Source organism: Protomyctophum parallelum, assembly GCF_964188405.1.
Source record: "Protomyctophum parallelum genome assembly, chromosome: 2".
In the NCBI taxonomy this organism is placed as follows: Eukaryota; Metazoa; Chordata; class Actinopteri; order Myctophiformes; family Myctophidae; genus Protomyctophum; species Protomyctophum parallelum.
The window spans coordinates 12,926,147-12,946,362 of NC_139699.1; the positions used below are offsets into that span (position 1 = coordinate 12,926,147).

Consider the following 20,216-nt stretch of genomic DNA (forward strand, 5'->3'; position numbering starts at 1 on the left):
ATTTCATATATCTACAAAAAAAAGTTAAAACGGCTTGCCATCGCTTATCAAGGTTAATGTGTTGCATCAGGGTGTGCAAGGGAAACAACAACATTGCATTACTAGCTCGATGTAGTCATCTGAACCAATCTCAATCTGCATATCTCAATATGACATCCGGTATATGCAACAAGAAGGACCAAGGTTACAAAATGTTCTCTCTGACTGTGTCAATACTGTTAAGACAACAGGTTGGTTAAATGCTGAACAAATAGTGTGAGCAAACATTCACACTGCAAGGAAATACATATAGCTGCAAGCAGCGATAAGACAGGGCCAAGCAAGAAATATCACACCTGTGTGAACTGAACGGTGCAGGCTGCTCAACAAAACCACTGGTTTCCTAAGAGGCATCCTAACCAGATACCTGAACCACCTAAGTTGGCTCCTTTCAAGGCGAAGAAGCAGTGACTCTACTCCGAGTCTCTTCTCGTGTGACTTCTCAGCCTATCTCTAAAGGAGATGCCAGCCACCCGTCGGAGAAAACTCATTTCGGCCTTATTCTTTCGGTCATGACCCACACACTTCATGGCCATAGGTGAGAGTAGGAACGAAGATTGCTCGGTATAGACAGAGAGCTTTGTCTTCTGGCTCAGCTCTCTTTTTGTCACAACAGTGCGGTACAACGACTGCAATATACCACCCTTGCCAATCCGATTCCCTTACTGATCTCCTTCTCCGTCCTCCCCTCACTCATGAACAAGACCCAGAGATACTTAAACTCTTTCACCTGGGGTAATGCCTCATTCCCTACAGATACTAAACTCCTTCACCTGGGGTAATGCCTCATTCCCTACTTGGACTGCACAATCCATGGCCTCAGATTTGGAGATGTTGATGATATATTCTTTCTTTTCCGAGGGTGAGACGGCTCACAGGCTGGTCGAACTTCTAGTAATAATAATCAGAATCGTTCCCATGTGTGAGAAAAGCAGTGAAGGGGAACCTTTGTGTAAGAAGTAAGAACCTGCATGGAAATGATACTCATAGCCCTGAACTTTGCACAGGAATATTTGTATTTGCCATCATTAAATATTGGAGTGAGCATACAGTAGGCCTATATAACAGTGTCTAGTCACATACTGTACAGTTCTTATTGAAGAGATCGCAAGGTTATTCTCACCCCCAAGGATCTCCCCAAACTACTGAAGGTGAGCTCAATACTTAACTGTAATATTAAATACATGACTTGCTAGTAGCCGATACAATATACAATGAATAGCCTCGAAACCAGACAAATCTGCCACAGGAAAAATAATCCCTGGTGAGATTAGTGACCCAGATTTGTAGGTGACCAATCAGAGCCCACTATTCAAAGTGACACTTTTTTTTACTGCAACGTTGGAATCTATTTATAAATAAATCTTCCACACCGGCAGTCTGGCCATGCATACAATGAATGCTTAATTATGACAATTACTATTATTGTAATAGCAGTGGTTCTGGGTTAGAGTGGCCGCTTGGGAACCAGAAGGTTCCCAGTTCGATTCCGGCCTCCCCCAGAGTCAGTGTCCAAGTGTCCTTGAGCAAGACGCTGAACCCCTAATTGCTCCCGTTGTGCAGGTTGGTGCCTTGCATGGTTTCCTCTGCCATCGTTGTACGAATGTGCGTGTGAATGGGTGAATAATGCACAATTATTGTAAAGCACTATATAAATGCACCATTTATAACTATTAACTATTACTATTTTACATTCTTGAAGGAAATGAAGACCCAAATTGCGTTCTTGCTTCTTGCTCTGTTGACTATTGTTAATGCCGCTGCAGTGCCAAATGTGAACGCTGCGTATGAGTCAGGTAACCAGTTTCATAAGATGTCATCATGATGCCATGTAACTGTCATGTCAAGGCTTGTCACGTGTATTCACACCTTAACACCAAATAAGGAAGGACCATTTGCACAGAAACATACAAAGGCAAATCAAAGTATACTATATATTTCACTATTTTCATTGCACTACTTTCTTTTGTGATTCTTTCATTCTGTTTTTTTTTTTTCCACAATGTAATGGAATCAAACCAAAGGATATTACTCTTGTGTGTGTACCAGCATAGGAAATGAAACAAATAAATACAAATACAAAAAACTTGAATCTCACATGACAAGCCATGGTGTGTTTGAAAGCTAAACTGTTAGCCAATGTGTTTGACCGAACCTGCCGATCGCTGGCTGATATTTCCTATTGATAGTATATCTTTAAGTTTGATTATATGCATTAAAAAAAAAAATATATATATAGCATATTACTCTGAATTGAGAGCCTCTATAGAGAATTATATTAATCATATCCTGTATTAATCTACACTGTAAACTTACTCTACACAACTCTGTTTCTGCTATGCTATTTGTCACCCTCAAATAAAAGTAACATCATGCAACTCGTAGCTTGCCTTTCTTTTTGTGGTGTATACATGCTGGGAGGGAAAATCATACTTAAAGATAAGTACTGTGTTTAATGTGCCTGCTTCATGTGCAGTGTTTAGTAATGTATTTAATGTGCCTGCTTCATGTGCAGTGTTTGCAGCAGTATATAGGCCTACATATTGTTGCTTCTAATTCTGTATGTTGTTTTTATGTTTATATTTTGTGTTTTTAACATAAAAAACCATCAACCTGCCCATGGAAAACATACAGTAGGTAGCTATATGGCTCACATCTGGGATATTTAGATGAACTAATAGTGATTACATTAATATTAATGTGTATTGTATAAACTAAAAACACATGACATGTTTTGCCTGTTTTCCATAATTACGGGCCACAACATATTGATGTTATGCTTAAAGGCTTCAAGGCTTGTGGATTACCATTCCTAAGTGACCACATCTGATGATAGGCGCATGGTTTCATGCTCCACTGATTGGCAGTGGAAGTACATTTACTCAACTACTGTACAACTAGTACAGTAGGTACATACATTTATTGTTACTTGTGTAGTTCCAGTATTTTATACTGTATACTGTACTTAAACTCCACAACATCTCAAAGGCAAATATTATACTTTTTACTATTTTATTTTACTTTTTACTAATTTAGTTTAGTTTCTTAGTGGATTTAGATTAATATTACAAAACATAACCGACTGTTCCTTTTTGAAATTATAGCTGATCTACAAGCTCACAATGTGTCACATCGCAGCATGTTGTGAGCTTGTAGATCAGCCAAGTTTGTGGAAGTTTCTATCTTCCATCTATCCGCATTGGTGGACAGTGGTGTACTCAACCAGTGAAAATATAGATGCTCCTGGACTGATCAGATATTAATTTCTCAACTACAAGTGAAAGATTATCAGTCAAATTTGTACTTGTACTTGAGTTGAAGGCAGGGTTTCCCAATAGGTGGCCCGCGGGCCATTTGCGGCCCGCGAGGAGCCCCCTTGTGGCCCTTGGAAGAATTTTGAGGGGAGGGGGGGTTTGGCTAATGAAAGTTACAGGTATGGTGTGTGCGATATGAAGTGTGAGATGACCATAATGACAGTAATCCTTAATCATATTCAAAGGCTTTTGGCACTCAGAGAGTGTATACAAATGTACTCTCTCAGAGTTATGTTGACAATGATTTTACGATATATAAATAAATAAATAAAAGTTAGATTAGATTGAGGTCCCATATATAAATGGAATAAAAAAATACATAAATAATGGTAAGCTATGAATGGAGGTCTGTGGCATATTGCATGGATTCTACACTTTTTCATATGTCATTGACCCCAAATTGATTTTCATTAGGCCACAGGCTTTTCCTATGCATTCCTTTTCAAATAATTGTGTGCTATATGTGATGTTGAGGATATCATAATTATGCTTGATATACAAATGTTATAAGTGTACACTTCTGTAACTTTATACTAAGGCAGATGGCTTCTTGGTTAGAGTGGGTGACAAATTTATTATCACACGAAAATATGAAATTACCTATAGGATCCATCCTGGCAGCAAGGGCAGAATCCATTTCTTGCGACCGACGGCCTACGCGACGGACCTGGACGGCCGTCGGTCCGTCGGGGGGTCCGTCGGTCCGTCGGGGGGTCCGTCGGTCCGTCGGGGGGTCCGTCGGTCCGTCGGGGGGTCCGTCGGTCCGTCGGGAGGTCCGTCGGTCCGTCGGGGGGTCCGTCGGTCGTAACTCTGTCATTTCTCTACCGTTTAGGACGGGGGTGGTCTCATTTGAATCCCCCGACGGACCGACGGACCCCCCGACGGACCGACGGACCCCCCGACGTACCGACGGACCTCCCGACGGACCGACGGACCCCCCGACGGACCGACGGACCCCCCGACGGACCGACGGACCTCCCGACGGACCGACGGACCGACGGACCCCCCGACGGACCTCCCGACGGACCGACGGTCGCAACGGCCGTCGGTCGCAAGAAATGGATTCTGCCCTCCCTCCATCCTGGAGGCTAATCTGTCCGGTGATAAAATGGCCACCAACGTAATCAAAAAAGTCAACCAAAGAACAAGATTCCTTTACAGAATCTCCTCACTGGTCGACACAAAGACCCTAACAGGTTTCTTCAACTATGCATGCACCTCTTGGTACCACAGCACCTCAAAGGCCCTTAAAACAAGGCTCCAGACTTCCCAAAACAAACTGGTCAGGCTACTACTTGGGCCGAACCCCCTTTGAGCCCACTTTGACAGGCTGGGACACCAGAGGGAGCTCAACAAACCATGTGCAACCCAGATTTGGCACAAAAAAGGGACTAAATTAATTTCGCTCCTATGACACCAAAATGCAGAACGCCCTACCTACCAACAGTCATTAAGACATGCGAATCCCTTGACTCCTTCAAAACCACCCTCAAAGGGCACCTACGGACGGCTGCAATTCGAAACTGGCCCCGTAGTATCTGAAACCCCCCCCCCCCACCTACCCCTTTTCCCCCTCACTTTATATGTTTTCTTTTCCCTTTTTACCTCCTTTATGATGATTTCCTGCCCTCCTATATACAGGTTTAATGTTTGTTTTTAGTTCAATGTTTGTTGGTACAACATATGTTCAGGAGGAAGACCATGCCTTCAAGATAAGATCGTTTGGTTTCCCCTGCCACCATTCCTTGCTAATTCCATTCCTAGCCTCAGGTATCGAGCTCAATCAACCTCTCCACAGCTACAATCAACTCCACCATTCACCTGCCATGGTTACTGATCTCAGCTACACCCGATCGCCACTCACCGAGGCCTCGCTGCCATGGCAACTGTCAAGCTCGCCGCCCTATCACCGCCCTAGCTCCATCAAGGGAAGAGTATATATGCCAGTCTGTTTCACCAGCCACTCGTGCATTGTACCTCGTACGGTCGTACCCCTCCCTCCCGTTTCTCTTACTCACTCTCGTTCTCCAGTTTCAGGTTCCTGATGGGGGTCTCGGATCGGAGGTGTGTCCTCGTTCGATCAGAAGGACGCCCCGCTACACAGACCCCAGGCCAACACACTCAGTGTATCCTACCCCCGGAACCTGGCCTTCATCCTTCACATTGAATGTGTGGTCTGTAGGCCTACTCTAGTGAAATGCCACTAACAACAAAGAGAATGTAATGTTTGGTTTGTTTTACATCACCATTACATCACCATATCAACATGAGTTAGACTTTAATATATTAGCACCCCTCACTTCACACGGGTGTGATTTTTTTTTTTACTGTTAATAAATACTTCAATCAATCATTCACTACATAAGAAATGGATGTTGGTACTACTGAAAGAATGATACACTCAATATTTTTGTATTACAAAAATATTATTATTAATATTAATTTTAAACGAGGCCTAACGAACTTCACTGGTGGTGAAGCGCTTTAGAAACGGCTGACGTGACGTCACTTCACTGGTGGTGAAGCGCTTTAGAAACGGCTGACTGACGTGACGTCAGGTGAGAAAGTGAAATCAACCTGACCCGACTCGTTTAACCCCTTCACGCTCAGTTTCAGGCAGCCAGATGACTGACTTAAACACAGTACACTACACACACACACACACACACACACACACACACACACACACGAGGCAGTATTATTTAGTACAGTACTTAACATCTTTTTAGCTTTTTCCCCTTTTTCTTCCCACACATGTATGTACACACTGCACTATTATAATCATTTTATATATATATATATATATATATATATATATATATATATATATATATATAAAAGCTAAAAAGAATAATAAAAACATGCTAATCTATTCAGATGTTAAGTACTGTACTAATACTGCCTCGTCTGTGTGCATGCGTGTGCGTGTGCGCGCGCGCGTGTGTGTGTGCGTTCTACTGTGTCGCAGGCTGTGCTCGGAGAGGCGTGTCTACTTCACATTCCAGCCTTGATTGACAGTTGCCCCGAGCGCTGTAATTTAGTCCCTGGATTGCCTGTTGGAACAATCCAGACCAGAGTCACTGAAGAGAGCCGCAAATGAGTCTATTTTGACACGCTTTCTCTAGGCTATAACTCTATGAAATGAAATTAGTCATAGACTTTCCGTTTGATCTTAGATGACGATAGAAATAGAACGTGCATGTTGTTTGCAGACGGACGGAGTCTCTTCAGGAGGACCAACAGGACAGGTGCATGTCTGCTGGACTCTGGATCCTTATTCCTTCCCAGGACAGATTCGCTGTCGTCCCACGCAAACCCGGGCTGTTCATCAGTGGATCGGTAATCGGTATTTATTTACTAACACTCCAATAATAGAACTCTTTGGGATTACTTCGCGATTCGGTAGCTTAAAAATGAAGTAATCGCAGCTTTCGTCTTCCACAACAAAGTCCCTCGGATCATTCGAGCGCACTCATGGAGAAAGTTACAGCCACTGAGCCAGCCTCTTCTACGTCTGGGCTAAACGTTTGGACCACTAGATAGTAGTTACTGTGTTCTTGCAGACAGAGAGAGGCTGCATGAGAGTTGAGCACGGATTTCCGCACGATACTGGCCGCCTGGATCGGGTTGCAATGGAGAGGAACGGCGGCAGCGCTGGGACCCAAACGCCGCAGCAGCGTTCGCTCAGCACCACCGGCGCCAGCAGCGCCAGGGACCGGCTGAACAGGTAGGCCATGAGGCAGGCTAACAGGCTAGCAGTGAGTGGATCAGGATGGATGGTCATTTACTATAGTAGGCTACACACACACACACACACACACACACACACACACACACACTGGAGTTTAACCTAACACTCGAGTTAACAGAGTCACCCGTGGTCTGTAACATTACATGACGTAGGTCTATTTGGTTCATGACGATCGGGTTGGGGAGGAGGGGACCCTCAAGGACCACTGAGGTCCCGGTGGTCCCGGTGGGTCCCCGCCCCGGACGGACCCCACGCTAAGAATCGGTGATGAAGTGCACACTGGGATAAATCACAGTTTACACTAATATAATCACCATACACTTTCTATACATTGTTATTGTTAGTTATTGTTGTTATTATTGTTATTTTGATTGAAAACTATTTCAGACACAATGGGTCCATATACAAACAACACGGAAAAACATGACAGTAAATACAAAACAACAACACAGAGATAGCCACGTGTATCAGGCTATTTTCACTCCAGGCAGTCCTTGTCAATTAAAAACATATAAACATTGCCTCCAGTGTTTCCAGAAACATGAGGAAAAGACTGTATCACTCTGTGTGATCCCTGTTAAGGCCATACTTAATACAATCTTTGATTCCCTCAGTCTACACATGGATCTAAACATAAAATTCCTCAGTACAGCATGAAAGGTGGGTACATTACTGGTCACAAACATTTCACTTGCACTGGTCCATCTTGGGAGTCTCAGGAATATTCGAAAAGCATCATTATATGCCACCTGAAGTTTTTTCATTTTCGCTTTGCTATATTGTTTTTATTATTATTATTATTATTATTATTATTTTAATCCCTGTCCCAGATGCAGCATCAGTCATCCTGTGAACCTGCTGTACAGCATCTAATTTGTAGAGAAGTTGGACTTAAAGGCCACACATGCATGTCCCACACCACAAAATGGACAAATCTGATAATGTCAACCTAGCCCGACATTTAGACTCTCTCATAGAGTGTTTTTCACACACTGGAGTTTAACCTAACACTCAAGTTAACAGAGTCACCCGTGGTCTATAACATGACGTATGTCTAATCTATTTGGTTCATAACGAGAGTCTAAATGTTGGGCTAATGTCAACCAAAGACTGAAATCCACCATGCTCTATGGACAAATGAGACTTGCTTTGTGTATTGGACATTCGACAGGGGAACATACGGTTATAGCCTACTTTAACGCAGTGTGCATGTCAAGTTAAGTGGTTTAAATGGTCTTATTGTTGTATCTATTACTGTAGACAACTATTGGCTAGTAACCCGGCTTTATTTCCTTCTTGAGAGTGTAAGCAGCAGCAGTCAGATTATAGGATTACATAAGCATCGTTGAGGCTTTGAGTTGGGCCAGTGTCTCTCATGGCTTTGAGTTGAGCCAGTGTCTCTCATGGCTTTGAGTTGAGCCAGTGTCTCTCATGGCTTTGAGTTGGGCCAGTGTCTCCATGGCTTTGAGTTGGACCAGTGTCTCTCATGGCTTTGAGTTGGGCCAGTGTCTCTCATGGCTTTGAGTTGGGCCAGTGTCTCCATGGCTTTGAGTTGGGCCAGTGTCTCTCATCATGGCTTTGAGTTGGGCCAGTGTCTCTCATCATGGCTTTGAGTTGGGCCAGTGTCTCTCATCATGGCTTTGAGTTGGGCCAGTGTCTCTCATCATGGCTTTGAGTTGGGCCAGTGTCTCTCATCATGGCTTTGAGTTGGGCCAGTGTCTCTCATGGCTTTGAGTTGGGCCAGTGTCTCTCATGGCTTTGAGTTGAGCCAGTGTCTCTCATGGCTTTGAGTTGGGCCAGTGTCTCTCATGGCTTTGAGTTGAGCCAGTGTCTCTCATGGCTTTGAGTTGGGCCAGTGTCTCCATGGCTTTGAGTTGGGCCAGTGTCTCCATGGCTTTGAGTTGAGCCAGTGTCTCTCATGGCTTTGAGTTGGGCCAGTGTCTCTCATGGCTTTGAGTTGGGCCAGTGTCTCCATGGCTTTGAGTTGGGCCAGTGTCTCTCATGGCTTTGAGTTGGGCCAGTGTCTCTCATGGCTTTGAGTTGGGCCAGTGTCTCTCATGGCTTTTCTCTCAGTCTGAAATCAGATTACTGATGACTCAGTTCATTGTCACAACAGATGGGAGATGCACAAAAAAACACACACACACACACACACACACACACACACACACACACACACACACACACACACACACACACACACACACACACACACACACACACACACAAAATAATATGGATAGATGGAGATAAAAACAAATCCTTCTATGGGTATACATTAGCTCTGGTCCATAGCCAATGCAGGGCAGAATCATAGAAGCATTGGCTATGGACCAGAGCTAGGTAAACATTATAGCCGATTAGTAGGGCTCTCACAAATTCTCACAATCATGAAAGTTTACTTTGCGATTAATTATCATACAAATAACTATCGTGTATGAGAACTGGAACATGTCATTTCTGTTTGTCCTTTAGCCAGGCTTTGAATGGAAACTATTTAGACATTTATGCAAAATAATTGCAATAACATCATGGTCATTATGACAAAGACTTGGGGCTTTGGACAGTCTTAAAGGACAACTTTAGTTTTTTTCAACCAAGGTTCATGTTTTAGGTTATTATTAGAGAAAGTAAGTGTTAATTTTTTTCATTTGCTGCTTTCTTTCATTTTAGGGATTTTAGCTGTTTTTGACAGCAGGGCGGGGGCATTCAAGCATGGGGCTAAATATGTATTATTTTTACAAAATATTATGGCGATTTCATTTTTTATTATTTACTATAGTCCTACTAGACCCCAAGAAATTACTTCTGGCCACAAAAGATCACGAGATCTACTGAATGTGTCAAACTGCATATTGAGCCTATGACGCACAGTGTGCCTCCTTCACATTCAGTAGATCCTGTGATCTTTTGTGGCCAGATGTAATTTCCTGGGGTCTAGTAGGACTATAGTAAATAATAAAATAATAAATTGCCATAATATCTTGTAAAAAAATACATATTTAGCCCCATGCTTGAATGCCCCCCCTGTCAAAAAGAGCAAAAAACCCTAAAACGAAAGAAAGCAGTAAATGAAAAAAGAAATTAACACTCATCTTTTACTTTCTCTAATAACAACCTGAAACATGAACCTTGGTTGAAAAAAACTAAAGTTGTCCTTTAAGGAATGTTTTTATTCATGCTGATGGCGTGTGACTTTACTTCCTCCAGTGTGGATCCGTATGGCTTTGAGCGGAAAGAAGACTTTGATTATGAATCCTATGAAGAGCTGATGTCAGAGTACCTGGCTGTGCTCACTAGGCGAGCCATCCAGTGGTCAAAGCTACTCAAGGGCAGTAGCAAAGTGGAGAAGAATGTCAAATGTGAGTGTGTGTGTGTGTGATAACCATTAAAGTACATTCATACATTTATAGATCTTTCACAGAATAAAATACTGGGTTCTAAAGTGAGTTGTTGTTGTATCTCTCCTTCAGTAAAGCGCTATGTACGGAAGGGGGTCCCTAATGAACACAGGGCTCTAGTCTGGATGGCTGCCAGTGGAGCTCTGGAGCGGCTGGAGACGAAGACGGGCTACTACCAGTCTCTACTGGTCGCCGAGCATGACCCCAAACTGGTGGAAACCGTCCGCATAGGTCAGTCAGTCAGTCACTCACGCAAAAAGTGGAATAATACACACACACACACACACACACACACACACACACACACACACACACACACACACAGTTTCATTGTCACTCTCTTAAAAAGTCCTTCTCTCACACTCAGTTCATTGACACTCACACACTTTCAGTCTCTTACTCTTTGCTCTCACATGCACTGTGTCTTTCTCTACGGTCTCTTTCTCTTAGATCTGAACAGGACATTTCCAGACAACGTCCTGTTCCGCAAGACGTCTAACCCATGTCTGCAGAAACCTTTGTATAATGTGCTACTAGCATACGGACACCACAACCCAGCCGTGGGCTACTGTCAGGTAATGTTGAGCTCTTCAAATAGAAAATCCACCTTAACCCACAATTCATAGAGGCCACATTTTACAAAATTGTCCAGATCTGATACTTGAATTTGTCTCCCAAAGTTAAAAATGTATTTTAAATAGTGTTAGTGGGTTATCACGTTGATATGGTGATGTAAAGTGCCTGTATGGCCATGTTTCTGAAAAGTTAATTTGATTGTGAAAATGCAGTCAACCATGCACCACAAAATGAATCTGAAAGATTTGCTTTATATCACAGTTCTGGATACAGGACTACGTTTTTGTTGGGTTTCTAAAAACCCAAACCGTAAATGTTTTGAGTGAAAGACATGTAGACAGTGTATGTAAATCAACCCCAAAACAAAAATGGGTGCTCTTGGAGCGCATTTCTTTGCCATGCTGGATGAGGGGGAAATGGCGTGAACATTTCTGCATCATGGTGGAAGTCAAGAGAACATGTTTTTTGAGGTGCACGCTAGTCTAGAGGGTCATCAATACACCAACCCATATGCGGTTGATTGGATGTTGTTGCGTTCAATTATATATGCCGTTGAACACATGAATCATGAGATCATTTGTAGCTAATTTGGTGGGGGTGGGAAAAAGTTAACATTAAAGAAAAAAGAGGATTGCACTTAGAAAATTATCTGTTTTGAATCAGACATTTTATGCCTATTACAGATCGTAGAACGCATTAGACATCCAACCTTCATCAGTGTGTGTCACACACAAGTAAACGGAACAAACAAGCAAACCAATCTTTTTCTGAGTGCAGTATGTACAGTACAGTTTGCTAGGACAACGCACCACATTTATTATCTGCAATAAACAATGATATTTGTTGCATTTGTGGAACCCCTATGGGTGGACGACCCAATAAAGCATTACACTTGTTTACAAGTGTAATGCTTTATGTAATGCTCTATGTAATGCTTTGTGTAATCATTACACAAAGCATTACATAGAGCATTACATAAATGCATACACTGAGTACCTAATAACAAAACAAAAAAAGGTTTACAATGAATATACTGTATACAATTACTTGTATACACAAACCACTAGTGTTCATTCTTTGGGTGATAAATTCCATATATTCTTAAATTTAACTGCATACCGATTCTGTCTGTATGTCTTTGGAAAAAACAAAGCATACACAATGGAGTATCTCCTGTTTGTATAGAACATATTGAAGTTGAATAACACACATCACATATCACATTCTGTTGATAAATGTAGAAATACAGTTGTCCTTCTTGAAACTTTGAAGTGTCTATTAATGTTCAGTATGCAATGTTTGTAAATGCATCAAAGATGCGATTATCCATTTCTAATGGATAATGCCTTGGCCTGGAAGAGAGGTCATCAGGTGGTCTCCAACCTTCTTGGAGTGTTTCAACCATTAACCACTACACTCTCCAGGTGGCGGGTCAGCAGTGATTGGCCATTGAATCATTTCAATCTGTGTTTGTATCTTCAGGGCATGAACTTCATTGCTGGTTACCTGCTCATCGTCACTAAGGATGTGTTTGTATCTTCAGGGCATGAACTTCATTGCTGGTTACCTGCTCATCGTCACTAAGGATGAGGAGAAATCTTTCTGGCTGATGGAGGCTCTTCTGGAAAGGATACTGCCAGGTGTGTATTGTGTTGTCTTGTCTTCTGGAAAGGATACTGCCAGGTGTGTATTGTGTTGTCTTGCACCACCAATAACTGTTATCACTGTTCTGGTTTGGCTCTCTGTGCTATAAATAACCCTTGCCGGAGGTCACATGGTCTTTATCTCTCTGTAGCTTAACCCATTCTGACCTGAGATCAGATTAAAAAAATGTCTTCTACATCCTGACAGTTTTCAAAAATAGCAGACCTACAAGCTCGTAGCGCGCCACTCGGTGGCGCGCTATGAGCTTGTAGATCTGCTATTTTTAAATAGCTAAAGCATAGCATAATGCTAACACCAAAAGGGCCCAAAATGGGTTAAGACTGATGTGTCTGTATCTCACTCACTCACTCAAACCCACATGCACAGTTTGACGAGGCAGTCACACTCATCTGTGATTCTATGAATTCAATTACCTGGTTTATGATAAGCAGTGATTCAACGACGTTAGGAGTCATATTTTGCCATTTTTTACAAATTGCAGCATTTAACTCCCAATATAATTTATGCAATGGTTATAATGTGGTTATATTATTTATGTAGAAAACAAAAAAAGAAATGATTATTATAACTAAAGCTAGCAAAATAAACTGAAATACAAAACAGTACAGTAGTGCATCCCGTGGATGCAGAGGTTGTTGTTTTATTGCTTCCCTTAACTATAAACTGCATTTTAGATGTCCAAACTGTTAAAAATAATGTATAAATAGCTAGAGTCTAGACTCATCAGTGTGAATGTATAATAATTCCATACAGAATGTGTAATTGTTTGTGTGTGTGTGACTAGACTACTATAGCCCAGCCATGCTGAATGTTTAATTGTTTGTGTGTGACTATAGACTACTACAGCCCAGCCATGCTGGGGCTGAAGACGGACCAGGAGGTGTTGGGGGAGCTGGTCAAAGTCAAAGCCCCTGCAGTGTGGCAGAGCATGGAGGAGCAGAACGTCAGCTGGACCCTGGTGGTGTCCCGATGGTTCATCTGTCTCTACGTAGATGTCCTCCCAGTAGAGGTGAGAGGTGGAGGGGTTCATCTGTCTCTACATACAGTAGATGTCCTCCCAGTAGAGGTGAGAGGTGGAGGGGTTCATCTGTCTCTACGTACAGTAGATGTCCTCCCAGTAGAGGTGAGAGGTGGAGGGGTTCATCTGTCTCTACGTACAGTAGATGTCCTCCCAGTAGAGGTGAGAGGTGGAGGGGTTCATCTGTCTCTACGTAGATGTCCTCCCAGTAGAGGTGAGAGGTGGAGGGGTTCATCTGTCTCTACGTACAGTAGATGTCCTCCCAGTAGAGGTGAGAGGTGGAGGGGTTCATCTGTCTCTACGTACAGTAGATGTCCTCCCAGTAGAGGTGAGAGGTGGAGGGGTTCATCTGTCTCTACTGTAGATGTCCTCCCAGTAGAGGTGAGAGGTGGAGGGGTTCATCTGTCTCTACTGTAGATGTCCTCCCAGTAGAGGTGAGAGGTGGAGGGGTTCATCTGTCTCTACATACAGTAGATGTCCTCCCAGTAGAGGTGAGAGGTGGAGGGGTTCATCTGTCTCTACTGTAGATGTCCTCCCAGTAGAGGTGAGAGGTGGAGGGGTTCATCTGTCTCTACTGTAGATATCCTCCCAGTAGAGGTGAGAGGTGGAGGGGTTCATCTGTCTCTACTGTAGATGTCCTCCCAGTAGAGGTGAGAGGTGGAGGGGTTCATCTGTCTCTGCATACAGTAGATGTCCTCCCAGTAGAGGTGAGAGGTGGAGGGGTTCATCTGTCTCTACATACAGTAGATGTCCTCCCAGTAGAGGTGAGAGGTGGAGGGGTTCATCTGTCTCTACATACAGTAGATGTCCTCCCAGTAGAGGTGAGAGGTGGAGGGGTTCATCTGTCTCTACATACAGTAGATGTCCTCCCAGTAGAGGTGAGAGGTGGAGGGGTTCATCTGTCTCTACTGTAGATGTCCTCCCAGTAGAGGTGAGAGGTGGAGGGGTTCATCTGTCTCTACATACAGTAGATGTCCTCCCAGTAGAGGTGAGAGGTGGAGGGGTTCATCTGTCTCTACATACAGTAGATGTCCTCCCAGTAGAGGTGAGAGGTGGAGGGGTTCATCTGTCTCTACAGTAGATGTCCTCCCAGTAGAGGTGAGAGGTGGAGGGGTTCATCTGTCTCTGCATACAGTAGATGTCCTCCCAGTAGAGGTGAGAGGTGGAGGGGTTCATCTGTCTCTACTGTAGATGTCCTCCCAGTAGAGGTGAGAGGTGGAGGGGTTCATCTGTCTCTACGTACAGTAGATGTCCTCCCAGTAGAGGTGAGAGGTGGAGGGGTTCATCTGTCTCTACTGTAGATGTCCTCCCAGTAGAGGTGAGAGGTGGAGGGGTTCATCTGTCTCTACGTACAGTAGATGTCCTCCCAGTAGAGGTGAGAGGTGGAGGGGTTCATCTGTCTCTACAGTAGATGTCCTCCCAGTAGAGGTGAGAGGTGGAGGGGTTCATCTGTCTCTATGTAGATGTCCTCCCAGTAGAGGTGAGAGGTGGAGGGGTTCATCTGTCTCTACGTAGATGTCCTCCCAGTAGAGGTGAGAGGTGGAGGGGTTCATCTGTCTCTGCATACAGTAGATGTCCTCCCAGTAGAGGTGAGAGGTGGAGGGGTTCATCTGTCTCTACTGTAGATGTCCTCCCAGTAAAGGTGAGAGGTGGAGGGGTTCATCTGTCTCTACTGTAGATGTCCTCCCAGTAGAGGTGAGAGGTGGAGGGGTTCATCTGTCTCTATGTAGATGTCCTCCCAGTAGAGGTGAGAGGTGGAGGGGTGCATTGTGTCAGAAGTGTTCTTGATTAAGAAATTGAACCCCTAAACCACTGCTCCCGATGAGCAGGTTTGTACTTTGCATGCTTGCCTGGTGTGTGACACGACTGTGGCATGAGGCAACCGTCTTATCTACGCTGTTGATGATAGCATGATGTTGATAACAGGTTGATGACTACAAGTATGTGGGTTCATATATATCTTCTTCCCAAAAGGACATTCAAACTAGGAAGGCCTGGTCAGCCTGCAATGACATGCATAGGATCTGATCATCCCAGCTTAGTAAGAGCTTCAAAGTAAAAATATTTAGGACGACCGTCGAGCCGATTCTACTCTATGGCTCCGAGACAAAGACATTTCAAAGAAATTAGAGAAACAGCTGGATGGCACTTACACCCTGACAGTTTTCTGGAAAAAAAAAACATGTTTCTATGTCAGTCATTCTCAAACATATTCATGTCAAGGACCCCAAATATATGACATTGGCCGCCGACCTCCACCTGAAAATATGTTGTTCCAGGGACCCTCCCAGTAGCAAAGATTTGAGTTAAAAACTCGCTCTGAAAGAAGCTTGTAGTGCGGCACTCGGTGCCGCGCTATGAGCTTGTTAGGATTGAAATGGTCTGTTTAAAGTACCGTTTCCTAGATAAACTGTATGGATTAGTTTGTTGAAATGGTACATTCTTTGGTTCCCTCTCTTCCAAAGACAGTTCTGCGGATCTGGGATTGCCTGTTCTACGAGGGCTCTAAGATCCTGTTCCGTGTTGCTCTGACGCTCATCCAGCACAACCAGCAGGAGATTCAGCAGGCTGACGGACTGCCCGATATCTGCCAGGTCTTCAAACAGATTGTACGCGGTCCATTCGTTGACGAATGCCATACTTTCATGCAGGTAAAAAAAGTTATATTTTTTATTTTTAGGATTTGTACTTTATTAATTTTCTTTTGTATATAAGACATTGACATTGACATAGACAAAGCACAACCAAAGAAATGCATAACAAAACAAAACAATATAACAGAGATGCACAGAAATATCCCGCAGTCCACCCCAGCCCCATTTCCAGACATATTCCTTCAGTGTATTTTCCTAAAGTTGCAGCCCGTTCAGAGCTCACTCAGAGCCAGAAAGTAATCGGAGTCCTGATACGTGCATATGGTAAAAGCCCCATTTTAAGTCATAGTCGTCCGTCCTATTGCGCAGCCTGTATGACAGTCCCTCGTAAGCGGCCAATAGTCCCATCGAGGCATCCCAGAGGATGGGATGGAACCTTCCAGTCCTTGACCAACAGCCTCCTACCTGACATGATGGCCGTTTGTATCCATTCAGCTAAAGGAGAAGCAACATGCCTCAATGTGGCAGGAATGGATCCCCCAGAATGAACAGTCTGGGTGAAAAAGGAATGTGTAGGCCTGCTATTCTCTCCAGTCTTTCATGTATAGCAGTCCAATATTCCTGAATTTTGGAACAACCCCAAACCATGTGTAAAAGTGTACCGTCTCTATCCTGACAACTCCAGCATTCAGGACCATCAGTCAAGCCGACCCTAAACAATATTCTATTTATAACTTTGAATTGAATCAACCTTGTACGTAGTTCTCTTGACATTTTCCTTCCATTCCTAAGAATTCTAACCCAATCACCATCTGATATTGTAAGTCCTAAATCCCTTTCCCATGGTAACTTGGATGTGAATGTACAGGCATCTAGGAACATGGCATGGTATGTAGAAGCCTCATGACCCAATCCAAATATTTTAAAAATAGTTTCCACTGTCAATTTTAGGGGGGGTGATGTGAGAGAACCAAAGGTTTTTACCAATAGGTGTCTCAGTTGTAAGTACTGCCAGAAGTGATTATGTGGTAGGCCAAATTCTGTTCTTAATTCTTCAAATTATTTCAAATTGTTTTCTTGGTATAGATCTCCCAAAATCCTTACACCCCGTCAATACCATGGGTCCCAGAGGAAGGGCTTTTTACCTATACAAAGTTTGGGATTTTGCCAGATGCCAGCTGACCAATGGAGAAGGGGATTGAACTTAAACATACGAGCTATTTTCCTCCAAACCCAGTGAATGTGAGCCATAATCGGGTGTGATTTGCTAATTGAGTCCAGTTTAGTTGTGAGACATTCAATAGGCGTCAGAGGAGCACAAAGTGCGCTCTCAAGACTAAACCACGGCGGGGTTCATCCAACACAATTTTTTTTTTTTTTTAAGATATTTCTTTTGCGGCTTACGCCTTTTATTGATTTTTGAAGGGACAGACAGTAGGCTGACAGGAAACGGGAGAGAGATGGGGGGATGACATGCAGTAAAGGCCGTGTCGGGTCCGGGAGTCGAACCCGCGGCACACTGCGACTGGATTACCAGTCCGGTGCCCAGACCGTTACGCTACGGCATGGGCCCATCCAACACAATATTACAACACAAAACAACCCATGATCCGTCTACTACATTTGATAGCTAGCTCCACAGTACAATCAAATCTTCAACATTGATAATAAAGTAAATAGTAGGTGAGATATAGTTTCATCTTATTGGAGGAGCACCAGTAGATGTAAATAAAATACTAAGTTACATTCAATTGGACCAGTTGGTATATCCCATGTTAACCACTTAAACACATTGTGAGCTTGTAGATCTGCTATTTCCCAGTAGTTAAATCCTATAACCTGCCTTTGTGTCTTTCCAGAAAATCTTCTCTGAACCAGGAAGTCTCTCCATGGCGACTATATCCAAACATCGGGACATGTGTCGTGCCCGCATTGTTGCGGAGGGGTCGTGAACCCTGATCTGTCAGTCAAACACAATACACATTCCAGGGATGTCCCAATACACCATTGTTGTCTCCTTTACACTCCTTTGGCTTTGATGGAGTTTTGAAAAGAGAGAGGATTCTGATTTGGGATAAACTCCCAACACCTCATTTGCACCTTCTTTTTTAGATTATGGTTGTTTATGACCAACTTTACTGTCACAGTGATTGCTGCATTTAATTTGTGTCTTAAATACACATTCAACCAATAGCACGGCATAACTGTAAATTCATTAATGGTACTATACTATACACAAAGCGATGACTATGCATTGTAAAACTTGTAGCAAAATTTCTATTTTAGAAGCAAAATGAATGTTGCATAGACTCAATTTGGGTACTTTCTAGATATTTAAAATAGGTATTTTCACTGTGAAGTCTTAAGTGGATTGACTTTATTTTCTATGAATCTGATGCATAAATGTGCACTTTACTCCTGATCGTGAGCTACAGCAGAGATAAAGCAGAATGTTGTATGTATACCTAGTATACTAATAATAATCTCCCTTAAGGGCATCAACTAGGTCCTAGTTGATGCCCTTAAGGGAGATTATCATGAATATTACATTGAATCACTCCTTTTCAGATTATCATTGATAATTACATGTCTGAATAAATATTTCATCTAGGTTACAAAAGGTGGGTGTGAAGTGCTGAACTTAATTTAGGCCTGACGTAAATATAAATAATATCTGAAAGAATATATATTATTCAAAGATTTTGATTTTTGATTTTTTTTAAATAGCAGACCTACAAGCTCGTAGCGCGCTATGAGCTTGTAGATCTGCAATTGTTCAACAGCTAAAGTACAACATAATACTTAAACACCAAAAGGCGTTCCCGCCCAAAATGGGTTAAAGACCTTTCCCCCCCACTGAGTTTTTTCCCCTACAGTCAACTCCTCTTGGAGGTATTGGCTTTGGCGATAGATTGTTATGTACAGAACATGCCATCAGTGTCCTTGTCACATTCTGATGGTGGAGGTGGGGAGCTGCTCTGTGTTTCTTTTGCAAATCTGAGCCGGTTGCTGGAGGGTCATGTGATGTCACCATTGCCAATACTGTGAACCTGTCATGGTACAATAAATTACTTCCACCGTAAATGACTTTGCTCCGTGCCTGTGGTATTTTTTCTCAAATGGGGTGAGTTTTGCTTATGGGGCAAAATCATGTCAAACAACATATTAATCATAGGGTATTTTAAATACTTTAAACCATGGCTCGAGGAGTCGAGGGGGGCGGGGGGGGACTATGCGTGGCTGTGACGGTTCCCTATGTTGTGTGTGTGTGAATATAGTTGCTTAGTAGGACTACTTCAATTATTTATGTGGTTGTGTGTGTGTAGTTGCTTTGCCCCTAATCATTTCTGTTCTCTGTCCAATAGGATTGGGGAGCAGAGCTTCTAATGATGATCAGCTCGCACCTGGGCCCGGGTGTCGACGCCATAAAATGTCTGCTTCCCCAGTCCTGCCCTTAGAGTATATATGATATATTATATAATGGCTTGTCTGCACCGTGGTTTTGTGAATTGAGTCAAATCATTTGGGAACCATTCCGGGGGTTTCCTTGTCCATGTGGTCAACACTACAGTCTGGTGAGTACAAAGTGATGTTTAGGCTACTTCAGCGTTTTGGAGATGCAGTTGATTTGTTTGATTATTGGAATTTGAATTTGTTAAGACAATTCCGGAAATGCGCCCAAAAAGGCGGAAATAGACGGTCCCTCTGGGTGCTTCAAAACGCCACTGAGCAACTTCCACTGACATGAATAGCGGAGGGGGCGGAGCTTCGCGCCAGATCAGTCTCTATCCTTTTAATACTCTATGTCTATGGTATCAGCTAGGCCTTTGCGGTGGCCTTCAGCGCATAAATACCTTC

The 20,216-nt window shown here is 43.2% G+C and overlaps 1 protein-coding gene across 2 annotated transcripts; it reads left to right on the forward strand.

The window, feature by feature from the left end:
- Nucleotides 1-6,423: 6,423 nt before the first annotated feature.
- Nucleotides 6,424-18,821, forward strand: grtp1a (growth hormone regulated TBC protein 1a). Of its 2 annotated transcripts, XM_083791667.1 has the most exons (8): nt 6,424-7,080; nt 10,315-10,466; nt 10,578-10,736; nt 10,956-11,080; nt 12,625-12,721; nt 13,583-13,755; nt 16,230-16,415; nt 18,218-18,821. In XM_083791667.1, exons 1-8 carry the CDS (start codon nt 6,932-6,934, stop codon nt 18,308-18,310), a joined length of 1,134 nt encoding a protein of 377 aa, XP_083647793.1. In that variant the 5' UTR covers nt 6,424-6,931; the 3' UTR covers nt 18,311-18,821. The 2 variants fall into 2 exon arrangements, with proteins under 2 accessions (XP_083647793.1, XP_083647794.1); XM_083791668.1 differs by lacking the exon at nt 10,578-10,736.
- The last annotated feature ends 1,395 nt before the right edge of the window (nt 18,822-20,216 follow it).

Excerpts from the sequence above, each read along its gene's own strand:
- grtp1a (XM_083791667.1), top strand. The coding sequence starts at position 6,932 with ATGAGAGTTGAGCACGGATTTCCGCACGATACTGGCCGCCTGGATCGG. Across the intron at positions 10,467-10,577 it reads AGTGGAGAAGAATGTCAAAT|TAAAGCGCTATGTACGGAAG; the intron begins GTGAGTGTGTGT and ends TCTCTCCTTCAG. Across the intron at positions 10,737-10,955 it reads GGTGGAAACCGTCCGCATAG|ATCTGAACAGGACATTTCCA; the intron begins GTCAGTCAGTCA and ends TCTTTCTCTTAG.